The 17,042-nt window shown below is 38.7% G+C and overlaps 1 protein-coding gene across 1 annotated transcript in view; it reads right to left on the bottom strand.

Moving 5' to 3' along the window:
• SH3BGRL2 (SH3 domain binding glutamate rich protein like 2) overlaps positions 1–17,042 on the bottom strand; it is a 62,151-nt gene that overhangs the window by 12,043 nt on the left and 33,066 nt on the right. Inside the window, exon 4 of the mRNA XM_073893525.1 lies at positions 9,440–9,625. Within this exon, the coding sequence (XP_073749626.1) occupies positions 9,440–9,625 (186 nt within the window). The remainder of the gene's footprint in view (positions 1–9,439; positions 9,626–17,042) is intronic.

Genomic DNA, 17,042 nt, shown 5'->3' with positions numbered 1-17,042 from the left:
TGCAGAGACTAAGATAAATGTGCCACAGAGCCTGCTGAGGTGAACACAAGGAACCTCAGAAGGGAAAGACATGAAAAAAAAATTCTATGAGATAAAGGTCATAATAGGAATGAGGCACAGGTTGGCTGGGCTTAGGGGAGGGGCAGTGATAACCAGAGCCCTAGTTAGAGAAAGCTCAATAACAAGGCCCATTTGAATTGAGTTCTGAGAGAGAAACAGGGTGGAATTACATAGGAGACAAAAATTACAGGATTTGGTAACCAAGTGGGTATTGAGGTGAGGAAAATGAGTTTGGGGTAACTTTCAGGGCTTTGCCTTACTATCATGTAGATGATGTAGTCATTAAGCCTACATAAATAACATCCATATTTTAGAGACAGAGACAGAGCACAATCTCCCGTGAATAATGAAAATTTTAAACTTTAGCTTTCCTTTTCTTCTTTTCCTTATTGACTCCAACAACCAGAGTTCTAGTAACACAAAATTACTGCAAGTCAGGCTTCAACATAGGACAAAATTCTATGACCATGTTCTACTCCATCCTGCCAGAGGATATACTTTATTTTCACAGAGGAGACTTGGAAATCAGCTAATCCTGTGTTTCTCAAATGTGACCACTAAAGAACTCTGGGAGGTGGAGGCAACATTGGACCATCTAGAAGGGGAGTAAACTATGGAGGGGCCCTCTGAGTAAGCATGGTTTGACATTCTTAAATGGTTAGAAAACAAAACAGAAAACCAAAAAAAAAAAAAAAAGATGTAGCAGAGAATTGGTGGTCTGAAAAGACTAAAGTATTTGCCAGGTGGTCCAACCCTTGATCTAGAACACTGGAGGATACATTTTGAGGTAGCCCCTGTAAAAGTGAAATTTCTTTGAAGCCTTGTTCAATCTAAAAATTCATGGAAATCAGGCATCCTGCCCCATAATATACCAGTGTTTCTTTGGCTATTAAAAAATGTTTTGCAATGTACTCAAAATCTTCAAGCCAAATGCTGCTTTGGGCAGATAGGCAATCTTTATTCTATGACTTTGGGCACCCCTGAGCCCTGAGAAACTCAACTTGTTTTAACTTTTACTAGTTTTCACTTCACCAAGTGATTTTTTTTCTTCACCTTGAACCCAGATTCTGGGGCCACCAACAATAACCCTTCATATCTTGATAACAGTACACCCCAAAATATTTTTGTTATTTGACAGAAGACTCTTAAGGAAAGAAAGAAAAATGACCCTAAGGGTAAGAAAAAGAGTGGAAGGGCTTAAATGACAATGTACTTTATGAAATAACATTCAATTTAATGCATTCTTCAAAACAGCTTGCCAGTTGCAAACTACTATTTCAAGTGACTGGAAACAAACTAAACAGCCCACACTGAGGGAATGATTAAGTTAATTATAATAATCCACCCAAGGGAAGAAGATGCAACTTCTAAAAAATAAGCTTAAGGACATGGAAACTATTTTTGTTAGAGAACAAAGCAGGGTACAAAATGGTATATATAGTATGATCAACAAATGTGATTTTAAAAATTTAAATCAACTTGTAAGAAAAGATAATATGCATAGACCAAACGTTTGCAGTTGTATTTGAAGGGTAGTATTTATTGTTCCCCCTTTCTCATTCTCATTTTTCAAATATTCTCTACTTCCATATTCATTTTAGTGCTGGGGAAAAAAGAAAGAGCAACAATAATAATGTTGGATAACCAATTCAGTATGAAAATCTCTTTAAATATCTCTTTTTAAGATTTTATTTATTTATTTGAGATAGAGAGTGAGAGAGTGCGCATGAGATGGGGGACAGAGGGAGGAGGAGCAGGGGACCTGACTCAGGGCTTCGTTCCAGGACCCTGGATCATGACCTAAGCCAAAGGCAGATGCTTAACTGACTGCCTCACCCAGGCACCCCATCTTTAAATATCTCTTTCCAACAACTTCTTATGAGACTTTTGGCTGAAAATCATTTCTTATATTTATATGGGGAGACATATATATATATGTATATTCAACTTCAATATATTCAAATTTAAATATATGATTTTTAAAAAATAAAAATATGTATGAATCAGGGACTTGAAAACTGATAATTAAGGGAGTTGGTTCTGCATGCTTCAAAAAGATGCCCAAACATACTTAAAATGTATTATCCCAAGACAATCTTCTCAAAAGTCTTACATAAATACTGCACTTGGAAACAATACAACTACATACATTTAGGTGTTCTGTGGTGTGCTTCTGAGCCTCCACCAATGGTTAGAAGACACTAACACATCTCCTTGTCTCCTTTGATGGGAAAGAAAGAATAGAAGAGGAGAGGCCACAAGGAACCACTGCTGCCTTTCTGCATGTCCTTGAGATCAATCTAACCCATCTCTAGTCGACTTTCAGGCTCTAATTAACCAAGGTAATATGGAGAAAGGCAGTCAGAGTTGGCCCCCAAGTCATTACTTAAACCAAACTCATCAACAGCTTTAATATAATCTTAATTGATTAGCAGTAGACCCAATGCTTGGGTATAAATTTAACATTCTACAACTATCACCTAAAGTACCAAAATAGTAATTCAATAGTTTTAAAATACAAACAATCTTGTAAGGTGCCCCATGGAAAATGATCAAAATGGTTATTTTTCTATAAAAATATTCTCATCTATCTCTCAGCAAACTGTCATCTCTTCCTTGTAAGACAGGACTTACATGAGTAACTCCAGCCACATATTCTACCTCACCCCATCTCTTCTCACCATTATCCAATGGCCAATTCTGAGTATTGGCACCAACTTGTCTTGACTATCTAAATGGTCACTATCTTCTCCCCTTTTTATGGTTAGTCCACAAACTGGTTAATGTGAACCCAGTTAAATGAAATTTGGTTGCATTCCCATTTCTAACTACATTTTTTAATAAAATAATTAATAAATTCAACAAAGTCACAGGACCAAAAAGCAACATATAAAGATCACCTGTGTCTCTATACATGAATAAATAAACAATTGGGAAAGGAAATTTAAAAAATAATTCTATTTACAATACCAAAAGAGTAAAACACTTAGGCGTAAATCTAACTAAGGAGGTTAAAGACTGTATATTAAAAACTATGAAACAATGCTGAAAGAAACGAATAGAGACACGTATCAATGGAAAGACTTCCCATGTTCATGGATTAGATGATTTAATATTGTTAAGATGTCAATACTACCCAAAACTATCTAAAGATTCAACATAATCCCTATCAAAATCCCAAGAGCATTTTTTGCAAAAATAGAAAAAAAAATACTAAAATTTACATGGAATCTCAAGGGACCCCGAATAGCCAAAACAAGTTTGAAAAAGGACGAAGTTGGGAGGATTCACATTTCCTGATTTCAAAACATATTACAAAGCTACAGTAATCAAAACAGTGTGGTACTGGCATAAAGATAGACACAGGGACCACTGTAACTGAATAGAGTCCAAAAAATAAACCCTCATGTATATGATCAAATGATCTTCAACAAAGGTGCCAAGACCACTCACTGGGGACAGGACAGTTTCTTCAACACATAGTGCTAGGAAAACTGGATATCCACATGCAAATGAATGAAGTTGAACCCTTATCTTATACTACATACAGAAAGTAACTACCAATGAATTAAAGACTAAATATAAGACCCAAAACTATAAAACTTCTAGAAGAAAACATAAGAGGAAAGCTTCATGACACTGTATTTGGCAAGTAATGATTTAACTATGACTCCAAAAGCACAATCAACAGAAGCAAAAACAGACAAATGGGGACTACATCAAATTTTAAAACTTTGTTCATCAGAGAAATATAACCAACAGAGTGAAAGGCAACCTAAGAATGGGAGAAAATATTTGCAAATTAGATATCTGCTAAGGGGTTAATATCCAGAATATACCAAGAACTCTTAAAACTCAACAACAAAAAAATCAAATAACCTGATTTAAATGGGCAAAGGATTTGAATAGACATTTCTTCAAAAATGATATACAAATGGACAGTAAGTATATGAAATACTCAAAGTCACTAACCATCAGAGAAATGCAAATCAAAATCACAGTGAGATACCACCTCATGCCTATTAGAATGGCTGCTTTCAAAACAAGATAAAACCAAAAAAGAAAAGAACAAGTATTGGTGGGGATGTGGAGAAGTTGGAATCCTTGTGTACTGCTGATGGGACTGTAAAATGGCATAACCACTACAATGATTCTTCAAAAAATTAAAAATAGAACTACCATATGATGCAGCAATCCCACTTCTATGTATATATCCAAAACAATTGAAAGTGGAATCTCAAAGAGATATTTGCAAACCCATGTTCAAAGCAGTACCATTCACAACAGCCAAGAGGTGGAAGCAACCCAATCCATCATACTACTCCCGAATGTAGTATATACACACAATGGAAGCCTTAAAAAGAAATGAAATCTTGTCACATGCTTCAATGCTATAGGCTAAATGTTTGTATCCCCACAAAATTCATATGTCGAAATCCTGATGCCCAAACACCTTTAGGAGATGATCAGGCCATGAGGGTAGAGTCCTCAAGGACAGGATTAATGTCCTTATAAAAGAGCTCTCTTGTCCCCTTTCACTATAGAAGGACACTTCAGGAAGTTGGCAGTCTGCAATCCAGAAGAGCATCTTCATCAGAACTCAACTATGCTGTCTCCCTGATCTTAGACTTCCAGCTTCCAGAACTGTGAGAAATAAATTTCTGTTGTTTGCAAAATACCCAGTCTGTGGCATTTTGTTATAGCAGCCTTGATGGACTAAGACATACAACAACATGGATGAACCTTGAGGACATTATACTAAGTGAAATAAGCTAGTCACAAAAGGACAGACATTATATAATTTCACTTCTATGAGGTATCTAACATAGTCAAATTCAGGGGTGGAAAGCAGAATGACTGTTATCAAGGCCTGCGGGGGGGGACAAATAGGAGTTGTTTAATGGGTATAGAGTTTCAGTTCTGCAAGATGAAAAAGTTCTGGATATCTGTTTTACAACAATGAATACTTAACACTACTCAACTATACACTTAAAAGATAGTAACTTTCACAATGTATGTTTTTATCAAACATTTTTTAATAAAAAATAAAATAAAAACATATTTTAAAAATCCAAATCTTTTTTTTTTTTCCCCCTGAGTAAGGAGGGAGAAAAGAAATGAAAAGGGAGTAAATACTTTCCTTTAGTGCAGATGTGTGCATTTTCATTTCTGGTGCACTCCACACATGCCTGTTCCACAGAGAGAGAACAAAGTTTAAACCTTGAACATGAGGACCCGGAGCTTTCAGAATCCAAATCAGACACTATAAAACCCATCAGAAAAGCCTAAGGATGGTGATGTTTACCTTTAGGTTACTCATTACCTTGCTTATGGTAGGGATACTCCCAGGAAATAGCAAGAACAAACAGTCTGTGCAATTTGGGTTCTTAACTACAAATAACTCAAATGGACATTAGCAATTTAACAAGAAAGGAATTTGTGGCACTATAGTGGGAAGCTTTGAATCCACATTAAAGCTGAAGAACCAGTTTATAAGACAAATTTCTATGCCTGGGTGGCCAAGAACACACCGAGGCCACACCACAGGATCAGCCCCATTAGGATACCTGCCATGGCTATGGCTATTCCTGACCCCAAGACCCCTGTCTAACTGATCCTGTATTGCTGCATTATCTCCTCAATGTTCAAATTCTGGGGTGAGAAGAACTGACTAGACACGCCAGGGAGCTTCCATTCAGTGGGGAATTCTTACCAACAAGCAGATTATTCAAATACTAAAGGGAAATTGTCTACGTTGATCACCAAGTAGCTTAGCAGCTATTTATGTCTCCCATGGCTAGCTCACCCAGTTTAAAATAAAGTAGTAAGTTTCCAGCCAACTCCAGGAAATAGGAGAATCTTCATGCTTACTGGATCCTGTCACCTGCAAGGTGGCAGGTTTCCACAAGTTATCCAACCAGATAAGACCACTGATAAACTATCACTAGGTAAAGCAAGGTGCACAGAAGCAGGTAGGATGAATGAGACCATGGTTAGTTGCCCTCTAATGCTTTTGCTTTTGTCAAAGTCGAACTTGCTTGACCGTGATAAGAGCAGACACTGTCTTTAAAACTCCTGCTAGCAAAAACTATAAAGACAGACTGTATACCAGTGCTGTGCTGTCACCATCCCCATGGGACTAACATTGCTCAAACAGAGAAGATGCCATTTATCCAGCACAGTGTAATCAATGTGTAAGCCTCTAGCCAGTTCCCAGTCTATCTGAAAAAATTTCCATAGACTCTGTAGGGCAAAGATACACAGAGATATAGAAAGTTATAAAGAAGTGAAAGCAAGGATAAGGAATTAGCTTCATTTCCCATTACATTCTTTTATTCATTCAATACATTCCTGTATTCAAAGGGCTCTGAACACTTCTACTTTCACGATGAGAGAGCAAAGATGTCTTTTCCTCCTTTATCTTGAAAAATCAACAAAACAAGAATTTTTTTCAAGAACCAGAAACACCATTAAAAAAAAAATAAAACTAAGAGACATCTATAGCTCTGAACTGCAACATATGCAGGAAGTGAGGAGAGAAATGGTGAGGGGCATTAGAGAGCAGAAGATGGTCAAACCTCAGTGTCTGAACAAGCTGCGGGGGCTCCCCAGGAAATGTCAGGAACTGGAGGCATCAGCTATTCTGAAGGTGGGGTGAGTGGGCAAAGGCAGAAAACAGGGAGACTGTTTGAAAATCTACATAAGCAGCAATTAGATTCCCAGGGTGCCCCCAAAGGAACTAGAAGGTACACCATTAATAAATATGGCTTCTGGGAAGCAACAAACTTATAAACAGCAGCATGGAAGACACAGTGGGGGTGAAAAGAGATATGAAGGGAAACTATGCATGGCAGAGAGCGAGACCCTCTAGCCTTCTCACCCTACAGGTCCAGAACTCCAGTAGCCAGGCTGATCTCCCCAAAGCAAGAGACTGAAGGGCAATTCTCTGGAAAAATTAAATTATCACCTGAGAAAAGACCTGCAGATTTTATGATCTGTATCTACAACAAGAATGTAACAGGCTACCCAGTCAACCTAGAGAGAAGTCCGCTGGGAAACAAGCCCACACACATGCATAAGCACACATACAGCTTCTAATTAATTAGCTTTCTAGTGCCTCACCTCTTAAACAAAAGGATCACCAGACATCTGAGGAAAACCCACCACAGCTGAGAGAAAAGACCAAAATAAGCAAAGTGAAAAAAAAGGGGGGGGGAATTAGTAGAACAGGGACAATACTGGTAAGAAAACCCCAAAGAAATCATATTTAATATCTCCACTGAGCTAAGATCTTGTACTCATCTCATAAAAGCACATTATTAAAAAGAAAAAATCAGAATGTAAGAAAGGGAAAAAAAAAGATGACATAAAAATTCAACGAAAAAATTCAAAGGTAAGTTAAAGAAATCTCCCAGAAAGTAGAACAAAAAGTTAAAGAGGACAATACAAAAGAAAAAGAGAAGACTATTAGAAAATTGGTGTAATAAGTTCACATCTAAATTAATATGTATTCTTTTTTTTTTTTTAAGATTTTATTTCTTTATTTGACAGAGAGAGACACAGCGAGAGAGGGAACACAAGCAGGGGGAGTGGGAGAGGGAGAAGCAGGCTTCCCGCTGAGCAGGGAGCCCGATGCAGGGCTCGATCCCAGGACCCTGGGATCATGACCTGAGCCGAAGGCAGACGCTTAACGACTGAGCCACCCAGGCACCCAATATGTATTCTAGATAAAGAGAACAGATCAAAAAAGCAGGGAGAAATTTTTCAAAGAAAATAATATAAAAACATATTTAATAATCATGCAATTCTTGGATAATAGGGACATACTGAGCACTCAGCACAGTGAATGAAAAATAGATTACATTATGGTAATTCACCAAAAAATTTTAGGATACACATAGGAATAAGAGACATTAAAAACCTGGAAAAAAGAAACTGGCAAAAACATACAAAAGATCAAGGAAAATGGCACTGGACTTCTCCATCGCAGCACTAGAAACCAGATGATAATGAAGCAAAACGATCAAAATTCTTTCCAACTTAGAATTCTATACCCAGCCGAATTACCACTCAACTACAAGACCAGAACAAAGGAATTCTCGTACCTGAGAAGTCTGAGGGCCAGAAAACTGCTAGATTTTTGTTTTAAGTCTTCTAGCACTAGCTGACTAATAGTTTTGCTTTGAACTGTGCGGTTTATACACAGTTTCAACTATACCTCATTTTGGTTTGCAGACACAAGAGTACATTTTCTAGGGTCTGTAATCGTGAATGGGATACACCTTCAGTTACCATATACTCCCCTAATAAAATATGAGATCACAATGTAAAATATTCCACAATTAAAACAATAAGCTTTATTTTTAAAAAGTACTTTACAGTCACAAAATATCCTGGGAAGTAAGGCAGATATTATCATCCTTTGCTTAAAGATGAGAAAATCGATGTTTTAAGAGAGGTGACTTTCCAAAGGTGTTAAAGCCAACATAAAGTCGTACAAGAACTCGTATCTGAATCTAGTGCCATGTGCAGGATTCTCCTCTGACATGAATGCAAGAATTCTGTGCACAATCTTTATGGCTTTCCATTTCAACATCTCCTCCTCTCTTATGCACATGGAAACTGTTTCCTTTCAAGGTATCAAAAGCATTGTTATCCCTTTTCTCCACTCCAGTACAATGCAGCTATTTATTTCACCTTAAGCACCTCAGCACGATAGTCCCTTCCCCTTCTCCAGGTCATTCTTAAAGAACTGTAGTACAGGTGCCAAAAGAAACACACACTTATACACTTAGAGTATGACAAAGGGCAAATCCTAGCTACTCATTAGAAGTTTCTCGATTTTTTTTTTTCTTAAGCCAGTGAGAAGGAAAATAGATAATCAGACAAATGTGACTTCATTTCTCGTATGCTACATACAGGAGGAAGGCACCTAATATATTTCAGAGGTTCATAATGATCCATCTGGCTCATTATCATAAAAAAAAAAAAAGTCTGGTGTATAATCAGCTATTAGTAGTTTTTTATACTATAGAGGGGTAAAGATCCAAGAATAACTATCCCTTCCACTCTGCTCCCAAAATGTATTAATCAAAAAAATCTGCTTTAAAATTTAGAACACAATAAATACACACACACATACCCCTTCCACTACCCACCACTTTCGCCAAACAAAGATACAGGAAGACTGACAGACATGTATGCACTCACATTCACACACCATCTGTGTCGTTGTACTCACATCCCCTCTATTAGACTGTGAACCTGAGTGGCAGAGGGTAAAGAGGTCACAGTCCTCACTGAAAAAACCCAACTGTCACTCTAGGTAACTGTTCTGAATCACCCAAAGAAATAATGTGGTAACAATCTGGCTACTTACTCCACAGTATCGGTCACCATTAAATATCTGAGGCGGCAGAGGGTTGCCCTGAGCAGGCTTCTTTTCTGGGGGAATGTTTTTGTACATCCATTGTCTCTGTTCTTCTGACATTGTGATATCCACCTCCTCAAACTCTATCTTGTTGGCTTCCAGAAATCTAACCACATCCTGCTGCTTCTTCTTTATCTAAAGAGGGAAGACAAATAAAGAAGGAGAAATGCTCATCTGAAACAATATGTAGATATTTCCAAATTGAACTAGATTTGATTTCTCATTGTCAGAGGTCACTGATGCAAAAAAAAAAAAAAAAAAAGAGAGAGAGAGAGATTTTCGCAAGCACCATGCACCATTGACTCACTGGATATCCAGCAGAAATCTAGGCAAATCCTGACACGATGATTTCTTCACCTAGACTCCCCGGAACTCTGGGGCACAACTTGGAAGGATCAGATTATGTATGAGGTGAGGGACTCAGTTCTCAGTAGGCCATAACCATTCTCCCTCCCACTTACAGAAATTGACATTTACAGTCATGAAAGCTCCCTCTGCCAAAACCATTTGAAAACCATGTATAGCCTATCTGAGATGTCAACATTTCATTGATTCCTGGGAGCAGCAGCATTTTTATTCCCTTCAGCAGTCTCTTTCAGATATTCCACAGCTGTAGCCACTGTCATGAAAGCATCCTTTCATCAATTCACAAGAGAAAAATGTTCTCTGCTTCTAAGGTGAGAATAAACAAGCATCATCTTACTTTGAACTCTATTTCTCAACCCTTTTTGTTCCTCTCACCTTCATGTTTCCTTCTTCAGTCACTAGGGGTCAGGTGTGCTCTTGAAGAGCTGCAAACACATCTGTACATTTTCAAAATCTTATCAATCTTATTTAAGGGTTCATATTAAATAATTCAGACAGGCTGACAATATTCAATATCTTAAACACAGCATGTAAAACATGATTCAACAAGCTTCCTTTTTCTAAGTGATTCTGGGAAATGTACATAGAGAACAAACTTAAACGGTGAAATAATTTTATAATGGCCAAGGAAAAGAATCCTTTTGAGAGGTCAAGCCACCAGAAAGACCTCTCATCTAAAAAATAAAATGCTTGAAGAACAAGCTTTCACATACTGACTGCCCCTACCAATTTCCTCCAACTTTCCCCCAAAAGCCTCAATGACATGTGAGTCTGAGATGGAAATCCGTTGCATGTCATGAGCACAGAGATTCTGATCAATGGATTGCAGTCTGTGAATGACTAACAAGGTTGCAGTTAGTATGGACAGAAATGCAAAGCTAGCCAAATAGGACATCTTTACACTCAGTGATATCAGAAAACAAGGAAACTACTGTATGGTAGTTTGATGCATTATCTTGGTTTCTTGAATTAAGCTATTTCTCATTTCTGAAAAAGCTAACTTTTTTCCCTCATTGGTACACAGTTCCAGAAATGTAGTTATATTATTCTGAAACTGTAGTTTGCAAAAAAAGTATTATTCATCCTACTTAATTTCCCTTTATAACCATATAAGGCAGATAAAAAAAGTTGATGCTAAGGTCAAAAGTGGTCACCTATTTTGATCAGGTTCTTGGTATGTGTTCTTGTTAAGACAATCATGTTATTCTCCTATTTATTTAGTGGGTCCCCACTGCCCTTGGAAGACCACACACACATTTCTTAGCATAGCACAATGTCCTTCATGATCCAGTTCCTTTGACTATGAAAGCAATGTATTAGCATTTTTAAAAGTCTAGAAATTGTAAAAGCAAGCAAACAAAAAGTTACCTACAATCCTCTCAAAATTTATTAGAGGAAAGGGTTTGGATTTAACGTCCATATGTAGAACTTTACATATCCAACATCAAATGTTCATGAGAGTGATCAAAAATGAAACTGACACACAGTCAAACCTGAGTTTTCCATATTATATATATATATATATATACACACACACATAATATCCATCCCACCTCTACATCTTCCCCAAAGTCTGAGTGCCTAAAAACTCAAATGCTCTCAATATTAGGATATATCAAAGACACGTACACAACTTCTTTACTCCCCAGCCCCCTTGATCCCCCACCCCATACACACAGCATTTACTGCTGGACTATAATCCCTTACAGCTCAACTGGTCATTCCTTTCATAGGATCACACTCAACAAAAACAGCTGCATCTTGCAGCTTTCACTCAGTATACCCTGTGTACTGTCCTGTCATTAACAATTTTTCAAAAGCATGAATTTTAATATCTGCTTAGCAATCCATCATGTACATGTTTTTCGTTAACTACTCCTCAATTATTGGTATTTAGAATACTTGTAGCTTTCACCACCAGCAGTATCATGTGGTGAATATCTCTATTTAGAAATCTTTAACTGTAACCTCAACACTATTTTAGACAGAGCCCTAGGAATGAAACTCAGATCAAAGGGTAGAGACATTTTTCAGGCTCCTGACGGACCCATGCTACACTGCTTTTCAAAAAGTCCACGTCAATTTACATTCCCATTAGCGATGTATGAAAGTATCCATGTCTCAACACCCTTCCCTACTTAAGGCCAATATTTGAAAGATGTATCACAGAATATTAAAATTCAAATGATGTGAGTGATGGATGTGTTAACTAACTGTGGTAATCATTTCACTATATATACATCATTGTGTTGTATACCTTACACTTATGCAATATTATATGTCAATTGTATCTCAGTAAAACTGAGGGAGAGGGAAAAGAACAAATTAGTTGCTGTTTAAAGAAAAATTCAAATGCATCATTACACACTAACAATGCTCAAGAAGCAAAGGATAGTTAACTAACAAAGGTGATAACTGACAGTAGTATAAGGAGTAAAATGTAAATAATTCTATCTCTGGTTTAAATGAGGAAAGCAGGGGAGACAGGACCAGGTTTACGTTTCAAAAAGATCACTTTAATACTGTACAACTTAAGGAAAAAGGAGTTCTGTATGTACTGTTAACACTGCTATGAAAAGATCTCCAAGGTACCTTAGTAAATGGGGGAAAAAAAATAAGGAACAGAACTGTGCATAGACTAGGAACATTTTTTTAAAAAAGGAGAAAATAAAGGAAAACATTTGTATTTGCTTGTATTTATGTTAAAAAATGAACTCTTGAAAGTTACATAAAAAACGATCGGAAATAGCTGTCTAGGGGCTGGGGGAGTGGGAACTGGGCGGCAGCGACAAAGTAGGAGCAAAAGGTTTCCCTCTCTGCATGTGTGAACTTTAAACGTTTTTGAACAGTGTGAATATGTCAATATTCAACAGATTAAATAGAAGAAAGTTATGTTGAAAAAGAGAGCTTCACACAGAAGGGAACAGGAGCATATGGTCATAAAGATGTGGTGTTTTATATAAATCAGGTTTTCCAACAGGACCTGAAGCCCCGAGAGTCAGAGCCTGTTGTTACTCACTGGCCTCCACGTTTACTCAAACTTGTAAGAAAAGCCAGATGATTAAAAAGAAATTTTTTCTTAAAAAAGAGCTAAGGCCACAGAAAATTAACTAATACTACAGCGAATCATTTGAATAAACAAAGGGCAGAAATTTAACCCAGAGCAGGAAGTTCGAGGGGATATCTGCCACATTAGCATCAGGAAGGAAGACGAGTCACGAGCTGCCACCACCAGCTATTTTTAAGATCTGCTGGGGTGAACGTGGCCTGGAGCTGTGGGAGCCCAGGCTTACGTGGCAGGGGGACAGGCCAGCTCGGGCGGAGGAGATGGCTAGTTGGGTGGGGCCCCAGGTAATAGAAAGGATTCCCATGTGGCAACAGGAAGCGGCCAAGGGCACTGTATGTGCCGGTATAAACCCAGAGTTCAAATAACAATAACATATACCACCGCTTCCTTGACACAAAAAGCTTTCTCCTCCCCACATTTCAACTATGCGGAAGCAAAATGTACCCAACAGTCAATATCAAAAGACATGTGAGGAGCAAGTGGAAGAGAAGTAAACCGTGGGACAACAGTCGCTGCCTTCATCCATGTCAATTCAGCCATGATGGAAGGACCTATAACTCAAGTGTTTTTTGTTAACACACTTAGAAGCCATGGCAGTTAATGCTAGTTTTTTACCCAGTAGCCAATCACCCTCCCTTTCTTAATAACAGAAGTCTGGGTTTTGATTGAAAAAGCAACGCACTCTGCTACAAAACCTGTTTTACCCAGACTCCTCTGGAGCCAGGAGTCATCACATGACAGGGCTCTGGCCAGTAAGAGAGAAGGCAGACGTTCTCCGGAAGCCTCCACTTAATGAATAAAAACACAAAGCCCATTATATCCTTCTCTCTCCTCTCTTGAAGAAACGCAGAAGTGGTGCCTGGAGGTGCAGAAACCATTTTGCAATTATGAAAACAAACTCCATATGCTTAGGATGGTCAAGCAGAAAGACAGAAACTTGGGTCCTTGATTGTACAGCTGCCACACCAGTCTTGTGCAGCCCACTCTAAACCTTTCTGTATTAGACAAATTAACCCTTAATTGCTTAAGCCACTCTCCTGAGTTTTTCTATAGCTTTACCCGAAGAAAATTCTTTTTTTAATATATTTTTTAAGATTTTATTTATTTATTCATGAGAGACAGAGGGAGAGAGAGAGAGAGAGAGAGAGAGAAGCAGAGGGAGAAGCAGGCTCCCAAGGAGCAGGGAGCCCGATGCGGGACTTGATCCCAGGACCCCGGGATCATGACCTGAGCCGAAGGCAGATGCTTAACCATCTGAGCCACCCAGGCGCCCCTACCCGAAGAAAATTCTTAACTGCTACTTAAAATGTCTTCAGAAATACTACAGTATGATGGATTGAAAATAAAGCTATTATTGCATGGCAGACCCTAGAAATAAAAGCTTTTGTAAGACATAAATTTAAGTGAAATGAATGTCACTGAACAAACAGATGAATTTTCATTACTACCACAAAAAAAAAAAGAGGAAAAAAAGGTGTTGGACCCAAAATAGAAAGATATCTACAAAAGCATGAGAGTTGGATTTTATTATTCAAACATACACCATCACATATTACCCAAAGCAATTAAAAGGAACAGATACTCCAAAATCTCTTAGGCTAGATTATGGGTAGGCAAACCATGGCCCACAGGCTAAATCTAGCTCATAACAGTTTTTGTATAGCCCCCGGTCAAAAATGGGATATTTTTAAATGGGGTTGAAAAAAAAAAGTATATCATGCCATGTAAAAATCATATGAAATACAAATTTCAGCGTCCATAAATAAAGTTGTATTGGAAGACAGCTCTACCCCTCATTTCCATACTGTCCCTGGCAGAGCTGAGGGCTGCAACGGAGGCACAGGGCTCCCCAAGCCTGAAGAAAAAGTCTGTCCTTTCCAAAGTTTGCCAGCCCTGCGCTAGACCAAAGATCTCCATTTCTGGCTTAAAGTTCAATTTCTTAATGAGGTCTTCCCTGACAACCAGGTTTTACATTTTTCCAGTGCCCCACCCCCCAACTCCCTACTTCCCTTCGAGGCTTCATTTGTTACCATAGCACTTAGCATCTGACATACTGTACGTTTTCCGTATTTATTTCTCTCTCCCCTAATAGAATATAAATTCCACAGGGCCAGGGATTTTGTCTCCTGTTTTGTTCACTGTTGTATCCTCAGGGCCTCGAAGCGTGTGTGGCATGTGGCAAACACTCACTACCCAGTTGTTAATGAACAGACAGCATTTTCACACATGGAAGGGCCAGGGTGACAGAAAGGCTTCCTCCTGACTATCAGTGGTGTTAGTACTCTTGTCATTTAGGATTATCTACCAAGGAGAGTCCTCTCTAACCACCTTAGCTGAAGTTCTATTGTCTAAATTTATTAAAATGTTATTTATTCAACTGTGTACTTGACTTTATGCTCATCTCTCTCTACAATGTCATTTCTGTAAGTGCGGAGACTGGCAACGCAGGAGGCCCTCAGTAAATATTAACTGAATGGATGATTAAAGAATTATCATTCCAGCCCCAAACATCAAAGATTTCCAGGTGATGTTCTAGAGATCAAACGGAGTTGGTAATTTAATTTAGGAACAAACGTAACGAAGTTTAGCCAAAAAGCAATGTAGATCAAATGCCAATATTTCTCAATTAACGCTAAAGCTGTATGATTTTAAAAAGCAGTGCGTCTAGGATGCTACATGTAACTGTAAATTGCCTAAATAATTTGGAACAGTCTGTAGACCCTGAATGTGAAAAAGGCTTTGCTTTTAACATTGACAATGAAGACAGTTGTATGTGACTATATGTTTAAATAAATGCTCTTGTCCGTTAATTTTAAAAATTGCAAGCACATAATGTAGTATTTTGCTTGGCCCAAATGTCTTAATTAAATTGTTGATATATTTGCAAATTGATGGCAATTGAGAATGAAGCAAATATACCAAAAATACCAGTATTTCCCTGACTCTGCTTCTAACCGCTACCTTGGGATTCTATCACCCCCAACCACTTCCCCTAATATCTCCAGAAGCTCTGAAGCAAGCTTTTTAAGGGGTCCTGCATCAATAAAGGATCTGTGTTCCCCTTAAAATTCGTATGTTGATACCTAACCCCCAAGGTGATGGTATTACAAGGTGGGGGGGGGGCTATGGAAGGTGATTAGTTTAGGAGGACAGAACCCTCATGAATGGAATTAGTGTCCTTACGAAAGGGGACCCAATAATATCCCTACCCCTTTCCACCATGTGAGGACACAGCAAGGAAGCCACAGTCTGCAACCAGCAGAAGGCTTTTACCAGATCCCAACCATGCTGGCACCCTGATCTTGAATATCCAGCCTTCAGAACTGTGAGAAATAAATTTATACTGTTTATAAGCTACCCAGTCAATTTTGTTATCGCAGCCCAAACAAAGACAATGAACGTTTACCCTTTCAACTCCAAACCCCTGCAAGACAAGACCCAGCCCCGCTGAGGACCCCAAGGCCTGCACCCAAGCCCTGGTGACCCACCCCCACAGGCGCCCAGGCGATAAACTGTTTAGGCTGGTGCTGCTGAATCTGCTGACCTGGCATGAACACTCAAATGACTCATGAAAATCGTAGTGAAGATGTCTGTAGCTCTTTCACTAGCAACCTCCTGGCTCCAGGAGTCCCTCAGGATTGGCTCAGAGGACAGGCTAAATTACATTGAACTTGAGTCCGATTTGCCCCTACTCGGTGGCACTTTTAAGTAAACTTGCACTCCTCCACTCTCTCTTCTCTGGTTAGTTCTTTCCCAGAGGCTGATGGTTAATTTAGGTAATTAAGTAGCCCCTGCTAGAATCCTTCCATAGGCTTCTAGACATGTCTAATTATGTTTGAATTCTGGGGTATACACAGCTGATGCTGTACCTTTGGATCTTGGAAGTGAATAGCAAATAAAAAGAAATAATCAATTTGAAGAAGATAGTTTTTTTTTTTAGGATTTTATTTATTTGACAGAGAGAGACACAGCGAGAGAGGGAACACAAGCAGGGGGAGTGGGAGAGGGAGAAGCAGGTTTCCCGCTGAGCAGGGAGCCTGATGCGGGGCTCGATCCCAGGACCCGGGGACCATGCCCTGAGCCCTCGATCCCAGGACCCTGGGACCATGCCCTGAGCCC

This window comes from Callorhinus ursinus, unplaced genomic scaffold, assembly GCF_003265705.2.
Source record: "Callorhinus ursinus isolate GAN/ISIS: 27379988/994484 unplaced genomic scaffold, GSC_fseal_2.0 scaffold6, whole genome shotgun sequence".
NCBI classification, from domain to species: Eukaryota; Metazoa; Chordata; class Mammalia; order Carnivora; family Otariidae; genus Callorhinus; species Callorhinus ursinus.
The sequence above is the reverse complement of the archived record's forward strand: the minus strand, read 5'-3'. Positions and strand labels throughout refer to the sequence as shown.